At 31.4% G+C, this 18,039-nt stretch overlaps 1 protein-coding gene across 4 annotated transcripts; it reads right to left on the bottom strand.

Moving 5' to 3' along the window:
- Positions 1 to 1,388: 1,388 nt before the first annotated feature.
- On the bottom strand, positions 1,389 to 8,831 carry LOC125197128 (OVARIAN TUMOR DOMAIN-containing deubiquitinating enzyme 7). 4 transcript variants are annotated; one of them, XM_048095837.1, is made up of 12 exons: positions 8,717 to 8,831; positions 8,545 to 8,627; positions 8,396 to 8,456; positions 7,872 to 8,021; positions 7,671 to 7,732; positions 6,230 to 6,314; positions 5,698 to 5,847; positions 4,063 to 4,189; positions 3,403 to 3,536; positions 3,204 to 3,301; positions 2,216 to 2,354; positions 1,389 to 1,633 (listed from the first exon to the last, which is right to left on the bottom strand). In XM_048095837.1, exons 1-11 carry the CDS (start codon positions 8,762 to 8,764, stop codon positions 2,228 to 2,230), a joined length of 1,125 nt encoding a protein of 374 aa, XP_047951794.1. In that variant the 5' UTR covers positions 8,765 to 8,831; the 3' UTR covers positions 1,389 to 1,633; positions 2,216 to 2,227. The 4 variants fall into 4 exon arrangements, with proteins under 4 accessions (XP_047951794.1, XP_047951793.1, XP_047951791.1 ...); XM_048095836.1 differs by having other exon boundaries at positions 3,403 to 3,527; positions 8,381 to 8,456; XM_048095834.1 differs by having other exon boundaries at positions 8,381 to 8,456.
- Positions 8,832 to 18,039: the final 9,208 nt, after the last annotated feature.

Genomic DNA, 18,039 nt, shown 5'->3' on the forward strand with positions numbered 1-18,039 from the left:
AAATTTTATACAATTAAAAACTTATCTATTTAAATAAAAAATAGATTTATTTATATATTTAATTAAAATATATAGATATACATGGAAAGTACATAACATTGAGGTCATATATTTATAATTTATGTATAATTTTTTTTATTTTTTTAGAACTATAAATATAATTAGTACAAACTTTAGTTCAAATTTTAAAAACAATAGAAAGGAAATTCAAATATAAAAATAAAAAATAAGATTAAAGGCTAATAAGTCTTTTTAGCTTGTCCACTTACTATATTTATTATTTTAATATATAATTAATACATTAAATTATTCAAATAAACTTATTTTGGTTGTACAAAATTTGGTTGTTTATCATCACTTTTTTTAAATTTAGTCTCTAAGAAATAAGATTTGCGAATTTATATTTCTAAAAAATGAAGAATAACACCTTAATCACACTAATCACATAGTATTATTTTGATTCAAGAAATTTTAAAAAATAAGTGAAGAGAAAAAACAAAGTAAAATTGTATATAAAATAGTAGTACAATGCAAAAAGAGAGTAAGACATTCACAATAGTGGAGCATAAACCCGCTCTATAAATCTGCCATTTCCCATTTTCCTTCTGCCACATCATCATTTTATCTTTCAACCCTAATATCTGTAATAGCAATCTATAAATCCACACTATAAATCCGATAATTATGTTTTTCACGTCACTACTATTTTTATATTTTTTTAATTTATTTTATTATCAAACAAAACAAAATACTAAAATAACATAATATGAAAAACTTAGTGATATTCAAATACCGAAAAAAACAAGATTTAAAATAAAAATAAAAAGGTACAAATAAACTTCTAAGGGTTACTTGACCAAATATCTTAAATCATATCGCACTAATTGGCACCCTTGTGATCTCAGCAGGTCGCTGGATTGTTTAGAATCATCAGACTCAGTGATTTTTGTGGTCATAGAATGACCTAGATTTCTGGTATTTTTAAGCCCAATTTATCCCCACCTATATAAAAGGACCTTGTGCTTGAATTTTTGTGTTCACCCGAGTGTTGCCGCTATTTTTTTCACGATTTGATGTTTTATATACTATCAACGAAAAAGTTAAAGACTTTTAAGAGTATAAATAAATATTGTGTTATTAAATCTAGTAAGGATTGAATTTAGATCACATGAACAACAAATCCTAGTCAAATTACGTTGTGTTAATAAATCTAATTAGGATTGAATTTAGAGCCATGAACAACAAATTCTAGTCAAATTACAATTCTAGTTTTTCCTTACATTAATTTTAGTCAAATTAAAACTTTTAATAATTAAGTTTTGTAGAATACAGTTTAATTTCATTAGAAATTATCCAACAATATTGTGTTACATAAGTCCATCCCCGTATAACACATTAAAAAATCGAAATAAATTAAAATTGTAATTCCATTTTAAAGGACAGACTATACATAAGTGACAAACCTTATAAGTTCATCACTATTCTAAAATGGTCACAAACTCCCAAGTTTTTCACTATTCTAAGTTTCTATCCATCAAAACTCTGAAGTATGAGCCGTTTATGTGCCTCTGCCTCTGCGGGGATATGATAAAGCAATTCCTCCTCAATTCATCAAATTAGCTGCAAAAATGGCCTGCAACATAAAATAACAAAAAAAAAAAAAAATGGACATATGATCAATCCTTATCTTCTATGAAGACATACCACCTAAACGGACGAACAACATACGAATAAAAGTCTAGCATCAAATTCAGACAATGGAGTACGAGATTGCGGTTGTTGAACTGTTAACAAGTCAAACTTGGACGAATGAGAACCTAACTGAAATTTATGAATATAGTGCGGTGGGGTTTTGATCTATGCAAAACAGGATCTTAATACAAACACGCAGAACAAAATCATTAGGAGGACATTTTTAGGTCAATGTTAGTTTATTTTTAGGTCATTTTAATTAATGATGACCTAAAACGATCTAAAAATGACATCAAACTCAAATTTTATAAAATGACCTAAAACTGATTAATATTGACCTTCCGTGTTTTTGGTTAATTATTGACGATTAGATCACCTAATCCTAGGGCCAAGAATTGGTTTGTTGGATTTAGATGCATTTTTGTTTGGATCATCTCCCTAGTGCAGTGACATGTATATTGATGCATAATGAATTTCCATTGAAAAACTATTGACATTTCAAGTAGTATACTCTATTATCTACCTGGAGGTGTGGTTAAATGCATAGTGCACCCATGTCAAGCGGCCCTCCATCAGAATGGACCAAATTTGGAAGGATCGTGCCACCTTTTCTACCTTGCTTTCTGTCCTTCCGGCTCTTACCATAGTCAACTGTTTGGTTACTATTAACATAGCAATGTATAGAATCAAAAATGAAGATATGGGTGGTCCGAGAATGAGTTGGTTAGTTATGTTGCAGTATCTGTATAGCGATAGTCTTTTGGCGTTTCAAAAGAATCTCAAGGTCGGACTTAAAAATCAGAATCGTTTTCGCCTTTCATTTTGAATCTAATGCAAAGAGGAAACAAAAAGAGAACTGGGATTTATACCTACTAAGTCGTTAGATTTCAAAGTGCCAAACATAGTGCTATGCAGTACAGAACAACATAACAAGATCAAGTACGCCTAGCTGCACTTCATAAAACAATAAGAGGCTTTAGGAAGTGTGTGTGTGTGTATTGGCCTAGTGGTAGATGTGAATGCCCTAGATCAAGGTATCGGGTTCGAGTCTTTGAAACAATTCTGTTTATTTATCTATCTAAAAAATGATGCTTTAGGAAAATTTGGAAAATGTGAACATGCAAAATAATTTGGCCGACTTTGTGCTGTTCATTTATGTACACATACAATAGTTTTCCAGCCTTACATGCTCTGCTGTGGGGAATAGTACGAAATCTTCTAGTAACCTGCCAAGCTGTTGAAGACCTATCTCTAAAAGAAATAGAGTAGTATTCGAGGATAGTAGGAATAAAAGGTCAAATGGTTAAGACACACTAGGCATCCAACTGAGACCAAAGCAACCATGAGGATCATGTTTTGATCCTGATAATTTAATTTGGCATCTTAGAGAAGAACCAGTTTTGACCATGAATAAGCTTAATGCCTATTTTACTAGCCAGGTGGGAGTAGCTTTTAATGATTGACAAAATAATCAACTGCGAAGAATTATAAAAAGGCATTAAAAATCATACACTGGAAAACTAGCGGATGATCTCCCAGCAACTGTACCGCAGCAAGCCTTGAACTTCTTTTTTGAGCCACATGGGCAAGCCTTGTTCCTCGGGATTTTCTGCAGTGAGAAAGTGATGCAAAGTCACACAGAAATCAGAATAAACATAGAGGCTAAAAAGTAGTTCTGAATTCGGCATCAGTGTCTTGCACGTGATAAACCTTTTCATCAAGTTGTGGATCTTTTGTGTTATTTGTCTCTGCGTCACTTCCAGATAATTCCAATTCGATTGTTGTGCTTTGAACCAGTAGCATATGTTGATCTTTGTTCTCTGCATAGTGTTCGTCTGGAGAACCTCAAAGATACAACATGAAACAAGTAAATATGTGGTCAATAAAATAGAATGATCATAAAAATTTAATGGAGAAGGGAAATAGAGCATGCTACAGTACAGGGAGAACTCCATAATGCATTACAGTGTGTAAAACTGATAATCGGAGATGGGAAAAAATGAAAAAAATGAATCCAAAATAGATTATTTCAAGTTTCGTTTCAATGATGATACCTTCATATTTTGAATGAGAAGGTTATTGGATATAAGCATGTGGCGTATAACACATAGCTCAATCACATCTTACAGTCTAATTGCCAAAGAAAGGGACAATAATATCTTGCTACATAAAATAGCACTTGCCAAATATTCAATTTTTTTTACAAATTCAGTTGCAGTTAGTAATTAGTAAGTATTTCTCAAAAATAAAGCCTCAATATCAAAAGACAAGCATAAATGTGCAAAGATACTTCATAAAGGATAACATATTCAAGCAGCATAACACAACTTAAATAACAGATGCAGAGGAATAATGAAGATTAAAACCAACCATTCCCCGTAAAGCTTTCAGTTAACGGAGAAGATTCGGCCTCAACAGCTATATGATCTGAAGATCCTTCTTCAGCCACAAGGACTTCTATCGCGGCATCAACATCCCCACCCACTTGTTGTAGAGCCTATATTGGAAATTAGAAACATAAAAAACAAACTATTACTAGAATAACTGATAAGCATACTCCATATGAAGTAAATATATAGCAAGCTCATATCAAGGAGACGAAAAATTTCTGTAATACCTCACATATCATACCAAAAAAAATCCAAAAATAGTTTTTGGTATAACACAATTTTCAGCACGGTAATGGTATCAATTTACCTATATTGCATTTACCTATACTGCAGTATAACGAAATATTAATATATACCAAACATTACGGTATATATAGTTATTTTTGGTATATACTATATATGTGACATATACCGCATACACGATAACGGTAAATAGAGAACAACAGTATATAGCAAAAAATATATACTACCTCCATCCTTTAAAAAGAGAAAGTATTTACATTTTGGTCCGTTCCTTAAAATTAGAAACTTTCTATTTTAATAAACTTGTGTTCCTCATATGAGGTAGTACTCATTCTTCACTAACAATAATTCAATCACTTTTCACTTTTTCTTTCTATATCTCTGTCTTACTTAACCCGTGAGTGCCAATGTTATCAAATAGCGGATATGGTGGCGCCATGGCGCTATGGCATGGCGTTAGGTGGTGAAAACGCCATAGGACCATGGCGCTGCCATAGCACCGCCATATCCGCCATTTGACAACATTGCGTGTGTACTGCATTTAGGAATGGGGCATTATGCAAGAAACATGGATGTTAGAGTTGTATTTTATGCTTTATTAATTGTTTTAAGAGTTTTAGATGATATTTTTTATTATTTTCTTATTTTTGAATTAATATAAATATATAAGTATTATTTTATTAATTTAATTATTGACCGCCATATCCGCCACACTAATACTCCATATCCCTGTGGCGGTTTTTAGGCGAACCGCCATAAGCCGCCATACGAGATTGATAACATTGCCCGTGACAATTCAAATGTTTCTATTTTTGAAAGGAGGTAGTAGCATTACATATTTTAAGAGTATATTTCTAAAATCTAAATATTATTATAAAAATTTAAACCCTAATCATATTCTCTACATTTGAACTACTGCCTCACGACCCTCACACACAGACTACACTTCCACAAATCATAGATTCAAAATTTCACAAGGCTCCCGCTGACATAGCCCCACCATGAGGTCTACCACTTCACAACTCCATCGTGTGTTAAAATAGTGTTTTCGTTATAACAGTATTTGCATAGTATGTTTTGGTATAACGGTATTTTCAATAGTATTTTCGGTATAATGGTATTTTCGGTATAACAGTATTTTAGTATGCCGTATCGAAATCCGGCATGCCACATAAGTCCACTAAAACGTAAAACTACGCTATAACAAATTTCAGTAAGACGTGCAGAAAAAGCAGTACGGTAACGCTATTGAAATTGGTCAACCGCAAATTCGGCATACCAAATTTTTGGTACAGTATACTGTATGACTGATTTACTACAGTATATACCATGCACCATGGAGGAGGGAAAGGGCATGTTCAAACATAATAACCTGGTCAACTTTTCTAATATCTTCACATCCACTTCTGGCCATCACCATTTTGATAGAGTCTTCACATAAAGCATTCCTTCGACATTCCTTTCTGGACTTCCTGGCAGCTGCCTTTGGTTGATTGGATTTTGCTGAAAGATCAGCATCACCCTTTTGACATAGATAGAAGTTATCAGATTCGAGCTAAAAAAGATACACTCCCTCCGTCCACGAAAAATAGTCTCATTTTTTCATTTCAGAGTGTCCACAAAAAATAGTTTCATCCAAAAAAGGGAAGTTTCTCTCAAACTATTAGCACTATCCAATTCACTTTTTTCTATCTCTTATATTTTACCCACTTTTTCTCATTCTCTCTCTTACTTCACCAAATTTTCATTAAAACTGTGTCGTCCGCCCATGGGACTATTTCTGGTGGACGCAAGGCATATTATATGAGTAATATGTGCAGAGATTTAAAATTCCTTCAGAGGGTACAAATAAATGTTAAAATTCCTTCAGAGGGTACAAATAAATGAAACCAATGAGAGAAAACCTTTATAACAATCGGCCTAGCTGGTCCAGAGCATGTGTCTTCCTTTGAGCGGACACTATTATAATGTTTTCCATCATGGTACCACCTGCAAGAGTGAACAAACTCAGAGATGGAAAAGTTACTTGAAAAATATCGCTTGGAAGGTCTTTCTGGAGTGGGAGAGGAATAATAAAAACTATACAATGAAAAATATTGGTTTATAAATAATGATATACCAGGAGTTGAGAGAGTTGGGAAATGCTACTAATAATACTATAGGTGCTAAGTTAGGCAATATATAGTCTAAATAAATGGCATAGTCATGTATTCCATATATCATAACACCTTAATATCAAGCACAAGTTGAAAACATTGTTCAAGCATCAATAGAACTTTTCCAATTATTGCAACTAGCCGATTTATTTAGCTATTGGGTGATAAGATACATGGAGTTGCTTTAATGGGAAAGTACAAGCTAGTAGAGTATACTAGCTAACAAAGGGATATCTGAAGCTTCTTAAATAGTAGAAAACATACCTCCATTAAAAAAAATTGTACATAATTTATTTATTACTATTATTTATTAAAGGAAGAAATATTCTCCAAGATATCTCATCATCTCATTTTGTGAGCTAAGGATAGTAAAAAAGATGAAACTTGGGTGAAAACGATATAAACTTTATGAAGCAAAAGCAAGATTATATGTCAGGGTGCATTTAGTCCAGTGAAACATTTTAAACAGGCAAATGAATTTGTAACCTAAAGCTCAGCCACAGTCCACCACATACACCCAAACCACATTTTAATGGGTTTTTTTCTCAAATTAGACAAAAATAGGAAGAAAAAAAAAATTGTGTTTGGGAGACTTTTTTTAACTTCCGAGTATGGGTAAGATGCATTTCAATTTCATGTCCCTACTAGAGACGCATAACAAAGACGTGTCACTTAAAAACTATATAGTTGGAAGCCAGCAGAACCAAGTTCATGTAGACTGTGTTGGCTTCAGTCGTGATCTCCTTTATAGCATCTTTTAAGTTATTTTTTCAAGGGAATTCAAAAGCAAATAACACAGCAAGCAATGAAAATGGGAGTCGAACTCAAACCAGTTCAATGCATGATCTTAAGTCCGCCCATTAAACCACTAGAGCAATCTAACTTTTTACAATTTAAGTGACTTGTCTTCATTGGAGAGGTGAAACAGAAAAGCGTCACACATTTGGAGCCGCGAAACGCAAACGCTTCTTAAGTTTTTGGAACTTAAAAATCTCCCAAATATGGGATCTATTTGTGCATGCTCCTGTTTTAGAAATTTACCATTCTAATGACTTCACAACAATCCATCAGTGAAGCAGCAGCATTGACGAAGGGAGATGTGAAATCATTAGAAGGCCAGATTTTCTAGAATTTTTTGTAATATGGAAAAGTTATCATACTCAAGATATGGACAATAAACAGTACTTACAGATGAATCATCGGAGCTTCATGTTTGTCAAAATTCTGTATGTACCACCGCGGAGACATATTCTGTTCGAATAAATTTATAATAAAACTAATTAATCAACAAAATCTAACATAATGTTCCATAAAATTGAGCACATAAGGCACTCATGCTGCTGATAAGTAACAAAATCTTGATGTTTTGGACCATGGAAACATAACATACTCTGTGAATGCATATGTTCCTGTGAGTAACAAGCGAAGCTGCTTGCAGTTCGATGTGCCCTGCCCAAGTACCATCCTCTCCCATGGATTGGCAGTAGTTGTCAAATGGAACCTCATCTTCCACAAAAGGCTCAAACGTTTCGCGGTTGTCCTATTAGATGCAACTCATCAATCAGCAATATGGCACTGAAAGGCCAAACTACGTTAAAAACAAATTTTATAAAGTGTCCAATTCTGCGAATAGTTGTTACCACCATATTGATCTCACTAAGATACTAAAGGCAACCTAAACCCAATAACCAGACACATTGTCAAACAATTCCACAACGAAAAGAACCACAATGAATCACAAACTCGATATAACCAGATGACAACAAACATCCCTATCATCTCAGTAAACAAAAATCATCATCACTATTGTAACAAATGCATAAGCTGCTATGATCACAAGGCCAATGCAATAAACCTAGTCTGAAACAGCAAAAATAACTCAATTTCTGATAAATCCACCTTGATAAATCTCACCACCATGCCACGATACTTCTGATGCTGATCCTCATCACCTTTCAATTGATCACCCAATGCCCTGCCACCAAAAGAACAATTAATCCGATCACATTCGTCACTCGAATAACACACACACACACGCGCATCGTGATCCAAATTGAACGCACCTGAAAAGGCAATTACCATCTGCAGTGACCTGAATTATCTTCAAACCTAAATCATCAAGCTGCTTCACTCCTCGCTTTTTGCTCTGTTTCACAACTCAAAACAAATATCAAACAAACCCCAAAACTTAGAAAAATAGCAAAGCGGCATCAGTGTTAACTAATGATTTATTACGTGGGTCTGTTTACTGGGTTTGGGCTTTTGATGCTTTGCTTTAGCCATATATTTCGCCTTCGATGGTTTTGTGACACACAATTTTCAAATTAAGGGTTGGAATTTTCAATTTGAGATTGATTTTTAGGGCTCTCTCTATTATTTATTTTATCCCAAGTTGTTTATCATGGTAATTTCCTTATTTATTAGGGCTATCTCATTATTAAATTCTTTTACTTTATTTTATCGCAACTAACACGCCATGATAATTATTTCCTTAATTATTTTTCGATCACTTAGTTATTTTTGAAAGATTGAGATTTTTTTATATTAAGGATAAGGAAGAAGTTGAGAATAATATCAAAGTGCAAAGTGGGGTTATTACTTTTGGGGTTGAAGAAATTATTTCTCCACATTACTCCATAATAATAATGATGTGAACAAATAATCACGTTAGTTATCTTATCAATTAAATTTATACGTTATATTAAATAATCACATTAGCTATCTTATCAATTAAATTTCGACGTGATTTAACTTTCTAACAATTTCATTTTACATGAGGTTAATATAGTTATTCATGATATAAATTCGATTTTAAATCATAAATTGATTCTAGTTGAATTTAACAAATTATCTAATGTGAATATGTGTTCCAAATCGGGTTCATTGTTACATCAAAGGTTCGTGGATAGATTGGGGACGAAGGATCGGGCTGAAAAGGGTTGCTGAAGAGTACATAAGGACGGACCCGACCGGGTCAGAGCCAAGGGCTCAACCACCCATCCGAGTCACCGAAAGAGGTTAGTTATTCATAACACTTTCACCATGGGCAGAGCCACATGGAGGAATGGTGAGGCAAATGTCTCTCTTCAAAAAAATTATTTTAAATCCTTCTTTATATAAATGCCCCTCAATATCTTAAAATTTTGTACTCCATATAATATATTATTGCCCTTCCTCATATCAATTCATAGATCCGCATATGACTTTCACCACTTCCTCTTTTCATCCTATAAAATTTTGGTTCACTTTTGTGGGTGAACCTCATTATCCTTTTGGTTTTTGGTTAATCGGATCAAGAACCAATCTGGAAAAATCATCCATGGCTCGATTTCACAACGAGAAAATTCAAATTCACATTGTTTGGTATCAAGAGTGATTGGTTCTTTTTCTGTTTTACATTGATGGTTTAATCAATGATGAGCTATTCTCAAAAAGATATCTGACATTTTTTATTGGACGATATATTAATGTGAGAACATATATTTTTATATATTCATATATGAGATAAGTTTTTCTAAAAAGGAAATATGATATCTTTTGAAGGAATGTGTGACATCTACTAGAACAGAGAGAGTACTAAATTATCTTGCTTATAACATGATAATAGAAAACTAAAATAAAAGAATTCCTTTAAAATAATCTAATAAAAAATAAATTGTCTTGTGTAACTAATAAAAAACTACTATAAACTAAAAACTAAACTTGAAATCAAAATGAACGAAGTAAATAATCCTAATAATTCAAAATAGTAGTGCTTGACATCGACACTTGAGCTCCTCCTTGGCGTAGAAATTCATCATCATTGTCAAAGATGATCTTCTCATTTAGGTCACAAAACATCATGTATGGTTTCTTCAAGGTAGGTTTCACAGCATCACATTTCATAACCATGAACATGCATTCGAAGAGTTCTTTCTTCAAGGTAGGTTTCACATCATCACGTTTCATAACCATGAACATGAGTTCAAAGAGTTCATCAATCTCCTTATGAAGATTCTTCTTATATTCACCTTCACCGCTAAGATACAGCATCCCCAAACTTGCGTGAGAAGGTGGAGACGTCCAGTCCAATAAGAGCTTTCTTCTCATCGGGTGTTGATTCCATAGAGGCATCATCGTTGTGTACTTGGGTGTTTGGGTGATGTTTTAGAATATCAAAAGTTCACAGAGTGCATGTTATGTAAATATAATATACTATATACAGTAGTTAAAAAGGTTTGAATATGATTTGCATATCAAGAATATATATAGGTCGCGTTAAGATGATAACTAGCTTAATTTGATAACTTTGCTAACCAATCAACAAAATATATTAAATATATCAACACAACGAAATGAGTATATCAACAGAAATTTAGATCGACATAGCTTGGTCATTGCGTTGACATTTAAATATAATGGATGACAACTAGGATTAAGGTGATAACCATATAACTCAATATGGACTGCACAGTTAAAAATGTGTGGTCCATATTCATTCAAAAAAACTACTATCATTTTCAGATAAAAAAATTATAGAGTATCACTTTTCAGAAATTTTTAAGAGTAATTTAGTTACTGAGATAATTGAAAGGGATGGGTAATTTAGTGAATTGGACTACAAAATCATTTTCTATCTCCTAAAAATTACTTCATCCGTTCCCCAATAAAGTCTTGTTTTGTCATTTCCGTTTGTCCCAAAATAAGAGTCATAATAAAAACACTTTTACCATAAATAATAAGTCGGTCTCACATTCCACCAACTTATTTCACTAACGTTTTATTATAAAACTAATATATATAAGTCAGACTCGTATTTCACTAACTTATTCAACTCATTTTTCTTTATATTTCTTAAAACCCGTGTCATAACCAAATAGGACTCCTAATGCGAACGGAAGGAATATCTTAAAACTTTAAATTTTAACAACTCTCTCAATTAAAATTAGTTTTTAAAAAAAATATATATATATCAAGTTAAAGGTAATTTAACGAGGATTCAAACGAAATCCTAATTGTATGGTATTATATTAAAGGCTGAAGAAAACAATATTATAGTATAGGAACAATGATATTACTAAATATATCATTTTTATGTAATAAAAATATCATTTGTAATCTCTCGAAATATTATTCCACATTCAAAACAACAATCAAACACATCACCAACACCATATCATTTTTATGCAACAGAAATAGCATTTCTGATTCCTCAAAATTAATTTCACAATCAAAACAACAACCACACACATCAGCAATACCATATCATTTTAAAATAAAATATACCATTTTTATGCATGAAAATATCATTTCTAATCCCTCAGAATATCATTTCACAGTTCAAAACAACAGCCAAACAATACAATAACTTCGTATTCATTTTTCATTCAAAATATGTCATTTTTAATCCATGAAAACAATATCATTATTTATATCTTATACTCCTGATATAATACCATGCAATTAGGATTTCGTTGGATATGTTATAAAATTATCTTTGATTTGATTCTCCATCTGTTCTACGTTACTCGAGTCACTGACGGACCCAGGTGGGGTCGAGTGGGGTCGACCGACCCCATCGTCGTCCGCTGAGAGCTGCCAGAAACTCCATTAAAGGACCTTTGAGATCCGGCGCAACTCCACCTTCGACTCCACGGAGCTCCGCCTTGAAGCCAAGAGACAGATCTCCACCGAAATTCTTCATCCTTTGAAATAAAAGAGAGAGATAGATGAGAATAACAAAGAGATGGAGAGGAAGAGGGAGGTGTTGCCGCTGTGGAAAGGAGCGATGGAGAAGAAGAAGTGTTCTAAATTCTAATTCTATGAAATGGGCTAAATAATTGGGTCTACTCTTAAAAGTGATAGTTATAGATTAATTAAGAGTAATTATAATTATATGTTCATTTTATTAATGATAATTTCATCATATTTTTTATTTATTTATTTTTTTTGTAAAATTATTGATAAATATCAATAAGATTAGTTTTAAAAGTAAAGATAACATAAAAAAAAATAAGTTACTAGAAAATAAACTATTTAAAGTAAATACTTTTTAAAAAATAATTATTTAAATAATATATTTATTATTATTTTCTAGTGTATTCGACCCCACGAGTTTTAATTCCTGCATCTGTCATTGACTCGAGTCACTTCTTTTTTGCACTCGTTTTGAAAAAATTATAATAAATAGTAAAAGGGAGAGAGTACTATCTCTCAACTTTAAATATTTGTTAAGTATCATTTTCCCAAAACGACTGCAAAAAATAAATGACTCATGTAACGTGAGACGGAGAGAATACATTTTTTGTAAACAAATAATTTAAATTTAAAGTGTTATGAGAAATTTAAAATAAAAGTTGCGGTAAAATAAAGCCATATAAATCTAGCTGTAACACTTGGAAGAATTTAATCTTCGCTTATTCGTTAAAAAGCAACAAGTATGGTAATATGCACGTGATAAGAGATTTAAGTCTTTGACTTTTAAAGATTTTTGAAATCTCAAGAAGATATAATATTGCAGGATACTAATACAAGAATCATATATATAAATGAGAAGTGGGGCCCCTTTGTGTGCAAGATGCACTTATGAATTCCAAAGAGGTGTTCCATGGCCGAAATGAACACAAACATGAGAACTGGTGGAGTTGAGACAATATTTGTATTTATGTTATTGGTTAGCAATACACCAATGAGGAATAGTTCAAGGCATTGCATCCACTAGCCCACAACTATGTTTGATAGTGTTAACTATGAAAGGTTCAAAATCACAGGTTACCTCTCCAAATGCAATAACGTTTCTTGAGAACTGATCAAAGAGTTTGCATATATGCATATATGTCTTGTGTTGATTGAGCTTGCAGTGCTCAATATGGAGGATTATTGGCATTAACGTGATTAATGACCAAGAGTAGTGGAGTGAGATCATGGAAAGCCTTTTGGCTCTCCACCTCCTTAATGAATTTGATATATGGCCGTTTAATGCAAGACCTTTCATGTGGTATCTTAGCTTATAAATTGGTGGATCTGAGAAATGAGAAATACAACAAATCAAAGCATTTATCTCTTTTCTCTTTTAGCTCTTTAGTATTTTAGTTTGCATTTTATGAGCATTGTGTTGTTCGTTTCTCGTCTCCAAACCAATTTTTGCGGAAAGAGGATACCTCTACAGTCGACTTGATGAAGATAATAGTTTGTTTTCTTATTACTTTCGTCATATTATTTTTATAATATTTACTTTTTTTTTTTTTGTAATAGCAAGAGTTTTATGTGATATAAAGCAACGCATGGATCGGACAACTTACAAAGAAAGTTCTAAAATTTTCGAAAAGAGTAATGTGAAGAATTAATAAAAGGTATGATCAAATGATTGGGCAACTTACGAAAAAAGTTCTAAAATTTTTGAAGAAAGTAGTGTGAAGAATTAACAAAAGGTAAGATCAGTAGGGGGATATCACAATGCCCCATTCTTTTATTGCTCCATTTGCTTGGTCTTTGTTACCCTCTTTTAGTGGTAGGTGACTTTATAATTGCAGCTATATTAATCAAGCAAAATTAAAGATAATTTGTCACCATGAAGTATTTGAAAAATAAAACGCTAACAGTAGTAGTTAGTCCCATAGTGGAAACCAGATCATTAACTTTAATTGGAAGCTAAAAACTAAGAAACATAACGCGACAAACCGTCCCACTCAGCTCTCTATTTCTCAGTAGGTAACTAATCTAATCAATAATCAAATGTGATTAAGGGGTGACTTCAATTTGTTTGGGAAACAAGCTAGGCATCAGCCACCTAGCAATAATTGCTGTCTAATTAACGGCATAACCGACTCGTTTGATAAAAAAAATGGGATATGAGAAGATATGTAAAACTAGATAAGAAATACGGGCTTCATGTCAAGATATGCAAAGATATGATTTTTTTTCGTTGTTGTTTGATAAAAAAGAAATTATCTAAATTTATATTGTATATTAAATAACATGGCTTAACTTGACAAATTGGTAATATACATAAACAAGGTTAATGTTATAATTTTGGTAAGATTAGATAGGGTCCTAGTCTTATAATGGGCTTTGAGTTAAGCTTAACTATGATATCAAACAATTAGAAATGTCCATATATAATTCTCTATCTTGGTATTACTAACTTATCAAATATGCCCTAAGTTGAAATAAAACAACAAGAATATCACGTTCATTAATCTCATTAATTTTCTTCATAGGGTAGTGATAAAACGCAAACTCATATATTGTATAAACTCTAAACTTTTCAACACAGTATCAACACAATGTCAATCCAGTGTAAAATTTCAAAATTTTGATGTCAACACAAATTCAACACGGCATCAATCGTTGACACTATGTTGACATTTTTTGTTGCTATTATTTTATCATTTGTTGATATTTTCTAACAGTTCAAATCATAGTTTGGAGTTTGTATAATATTTAGAGCTTGCGCTTACTCAGATTTCATATTTCATATATATCATTTTATTTTTTGGCAGTGCTGAATGAACGTATAACATTAACCCTTGAAATTTGGTATTCAATTGGCCAGTTTTCACATAATAATAATGATATGTACATTATATTTTTAGACATTGTTTATTCTTATGTTTTATAGTACTTTTTTAATAGTTTAATAAATATTGTATAATTGTTCTCCACTCACAATATGATCTACGTAATATTTATTAAAAGTACTCGTGTTATTATACCTGCTTGAAAGAGGTGGTATTATATTTTAACAATATAAGTGTTTTTTTTTTTTTTGCTTTTTCGGGAAATAAAAAAGAAAAGAAAAGGTAGTAGTAATACTTTATGGTGCATTCTCTTTGGTGGACGTTAGATATTTTCGATAAAATAATAAATAAGAAATTTTCTCCTTTTAAATCCCTCTTTTCTATTTTTCCATGAAAAGATGGAAAAAGTTCTATTAATTCTCTTCGTTTTATGGAGTACTAAATTTACCCAAAAACTCAACCTTATCGGTTAAGATTTTTGGAAAGGCCACCCAATGCTCTCTGACATTTTGTTGACCAGATGTTGAATTTATAGTTTTACTCCATGAAGATAGAGAGTCATAATTAACTAATGTTAACGTTACCTTAATGAATTGGTAAGTTATCAAGACATGATCATATTATTCATATTTGGTCTAAAAATATGATAAATGATCATATTTGCTTAACTTTAGTATCTTACATATATAATTAAGATCTGTTTTAACTAATACGAATGGTAATAATTTAGAATGCGAAAATATATTTTAGCTATTTTCTTTAATATTAATTATATAATACGTATATTTTTAGAAAATATGAATTATTTAAACAAATGAAATTTACTTATATATAAAAATTATTGTGACATGGATCCCCTAAGATGAAAGTCCTAAATTTGTCAGCAAAAAAAGTCCATCCGAGAAATCATTATATATCAAAAGAAATTAAGCGTGTCCCCATTCAACCTAAATCGTTAAATAAATATATGAAATTTGCATAGAAAATTAAAATACAATGAAGGAGAACTCTAAATTATGGCAAACTAAGTTTCACGTGCTGTCGTTTGAATATATGCTTCAAACTTGCAAACAATATTATGTCATTTGTCTCCATTAATATCAAATAGAAGTTTTTTTAAAGAAATATCTCATTTATAGCATAACAAAGGAACTATATATTTGGAGACATCGAATATACTACTCTTCTCTTTGTCTGATACATTTTCCATTTTAGTTTGTCCTTAGCAAAATGATACATTTTTATTTTTGGTAACTTTTTCTCTCAAATTAATACATTGAGCCACTTTTCTTCTCTCCTATTAAATATTTAACACTATTTCTCTCTCTATTTAATACCTACACCTACTCTTTATTTCTTCTATTAACCACATTAACAAACAACTCCTAAAATCTCGTGGCGACTAAGAAATGTGTCATCTTAGTCGGGACGGAGAGAGTAATTATTAGGTATTAGTATTTGCAAACGGAAGGGGGCATTTTACAAGATCTCACATTGGATTAAAGTTTTATGAGATATCGTTTATAAGTCTAATTTATTTTTAGAGGACAGCAAATATAGGAGTAGTAATTGTTACTCCCTCTATCCGCGAATAGGAATCATGTTTTCTATTTTAGTCCGTCCGGAAATAAGAGTTCTGGTTCACTTTTATCATAAATGGTAATAGGGTCTCACCTTCTACTAATTAATTCTATTCACATTTCATTTAAAACTAATATATACAAGTGTGACTCATATTCCACTAACTTTTTTCCACCAGTTTTTCTTAACATTTCTTAAAACTCGTACCGCCTATAAATGAGACTCCTAATGAGGGACGGGCAGAGGGAGCATGTATTAGAGTACTATTTGTAAACGGAAGGAAGCCTTTCATAAGATCATATATATCGAAATAAAGTTTTAGAAGGTCTCGCTTATAAGTCATACTATATTTTAAGTTTTAACCCAATAAAATAGTTACTCCATATCCCATCATCAAATTAAAAAATTTAAAATTAATTTGATTATATAAAAGTTAAGTGTCATTGTCACTAGCTTTAATTTAACCTATACGAGACCATTATGGCAAGTACTAATTTATTACTATAGGTTAATTAAACTCCATGATTGGTTGCTTAATAACGCACTAACCTGTTAATTAAAGAATAATTAATATAATGATGATAAGGTAGCAATTTGTCAAACAATGACAACTCAATAAAAAAAGCCTTATGATGAACTTTCACTTCTCCACTTTAAAAAGCACCGTCAACCAACTACTACATTTAAATCTACTGCTACAAAGGAGGTTGAAGTATTTTATTTATTTTATGTTTATTGATATTTATGTAAAAGATTAGTCCCTTTACCACACTCTAGTTAAATCGGAATACAATTTTGATTTGTTCAATTATAGTTGAATCATTAGCAAAAATTAATGTAATGTATTTAATTTTTTTATTTTATTATTTACTATCATTTCAATTAACAAATATTTCCAATCCATCCATGAAAAAATAATCTTAGTAATAGACGGTTTGAGTTTTAATAGAAATTTAATAAAGTACACAATAAATAAAGATAAAATGTGTTTAAAATATTGTTAGTAGAAAATGAGAATCATATCTCTAAGAGATAGAAAAACAAGACTATTTTTTATGGACAAATATAGCATTTTATTCCCTCTCCTTATTTATTACATACTCAATTACTTATATATTGTCTAACTATTTAACTAACTAAATATAATTATTTTTAAATCTTATGTTCAAAATTAATGGGATAGACAAAGTATTATAATAGCATGAAATTTTGTATCAGTATGGAGTAGTTGGTTTTATTTAAAATCAGGCTAAATTTGAAAAAGTTGATTTTACGATGACAAAATGAAACCAATGATAAGGCATTTCCATCTCGTCTATAGATCGAGGTTTCAGTGTATGAGTGCGTTTTTATTTTCCATCCAATAATAATGGTATTATAACATACTAGCTAGTTACTTAACCAAGAAAAATTAGAAAATAGATTAAAAATTAATGCATTGTTATTAGATTAAAACACAGTTCAATTCTCATCGTAAAC

The sequence above is a fragment of the Salvia hispanica genome, chromosome 6 (genome assembly GCF_023119035.1).
Source record: "Salvia hispanica cultivar TCC Black 2014 chromosome 6, UniMelb_Shisp_WGS_1.0, whole genome shotgun sequence".
Lineage (NCBI taxonomy): Eukaryota > Viridiplantae > Streptophyta > Magnoliopsida > Lamiales > Lamiaceae > Salvia > Salvia hispanica.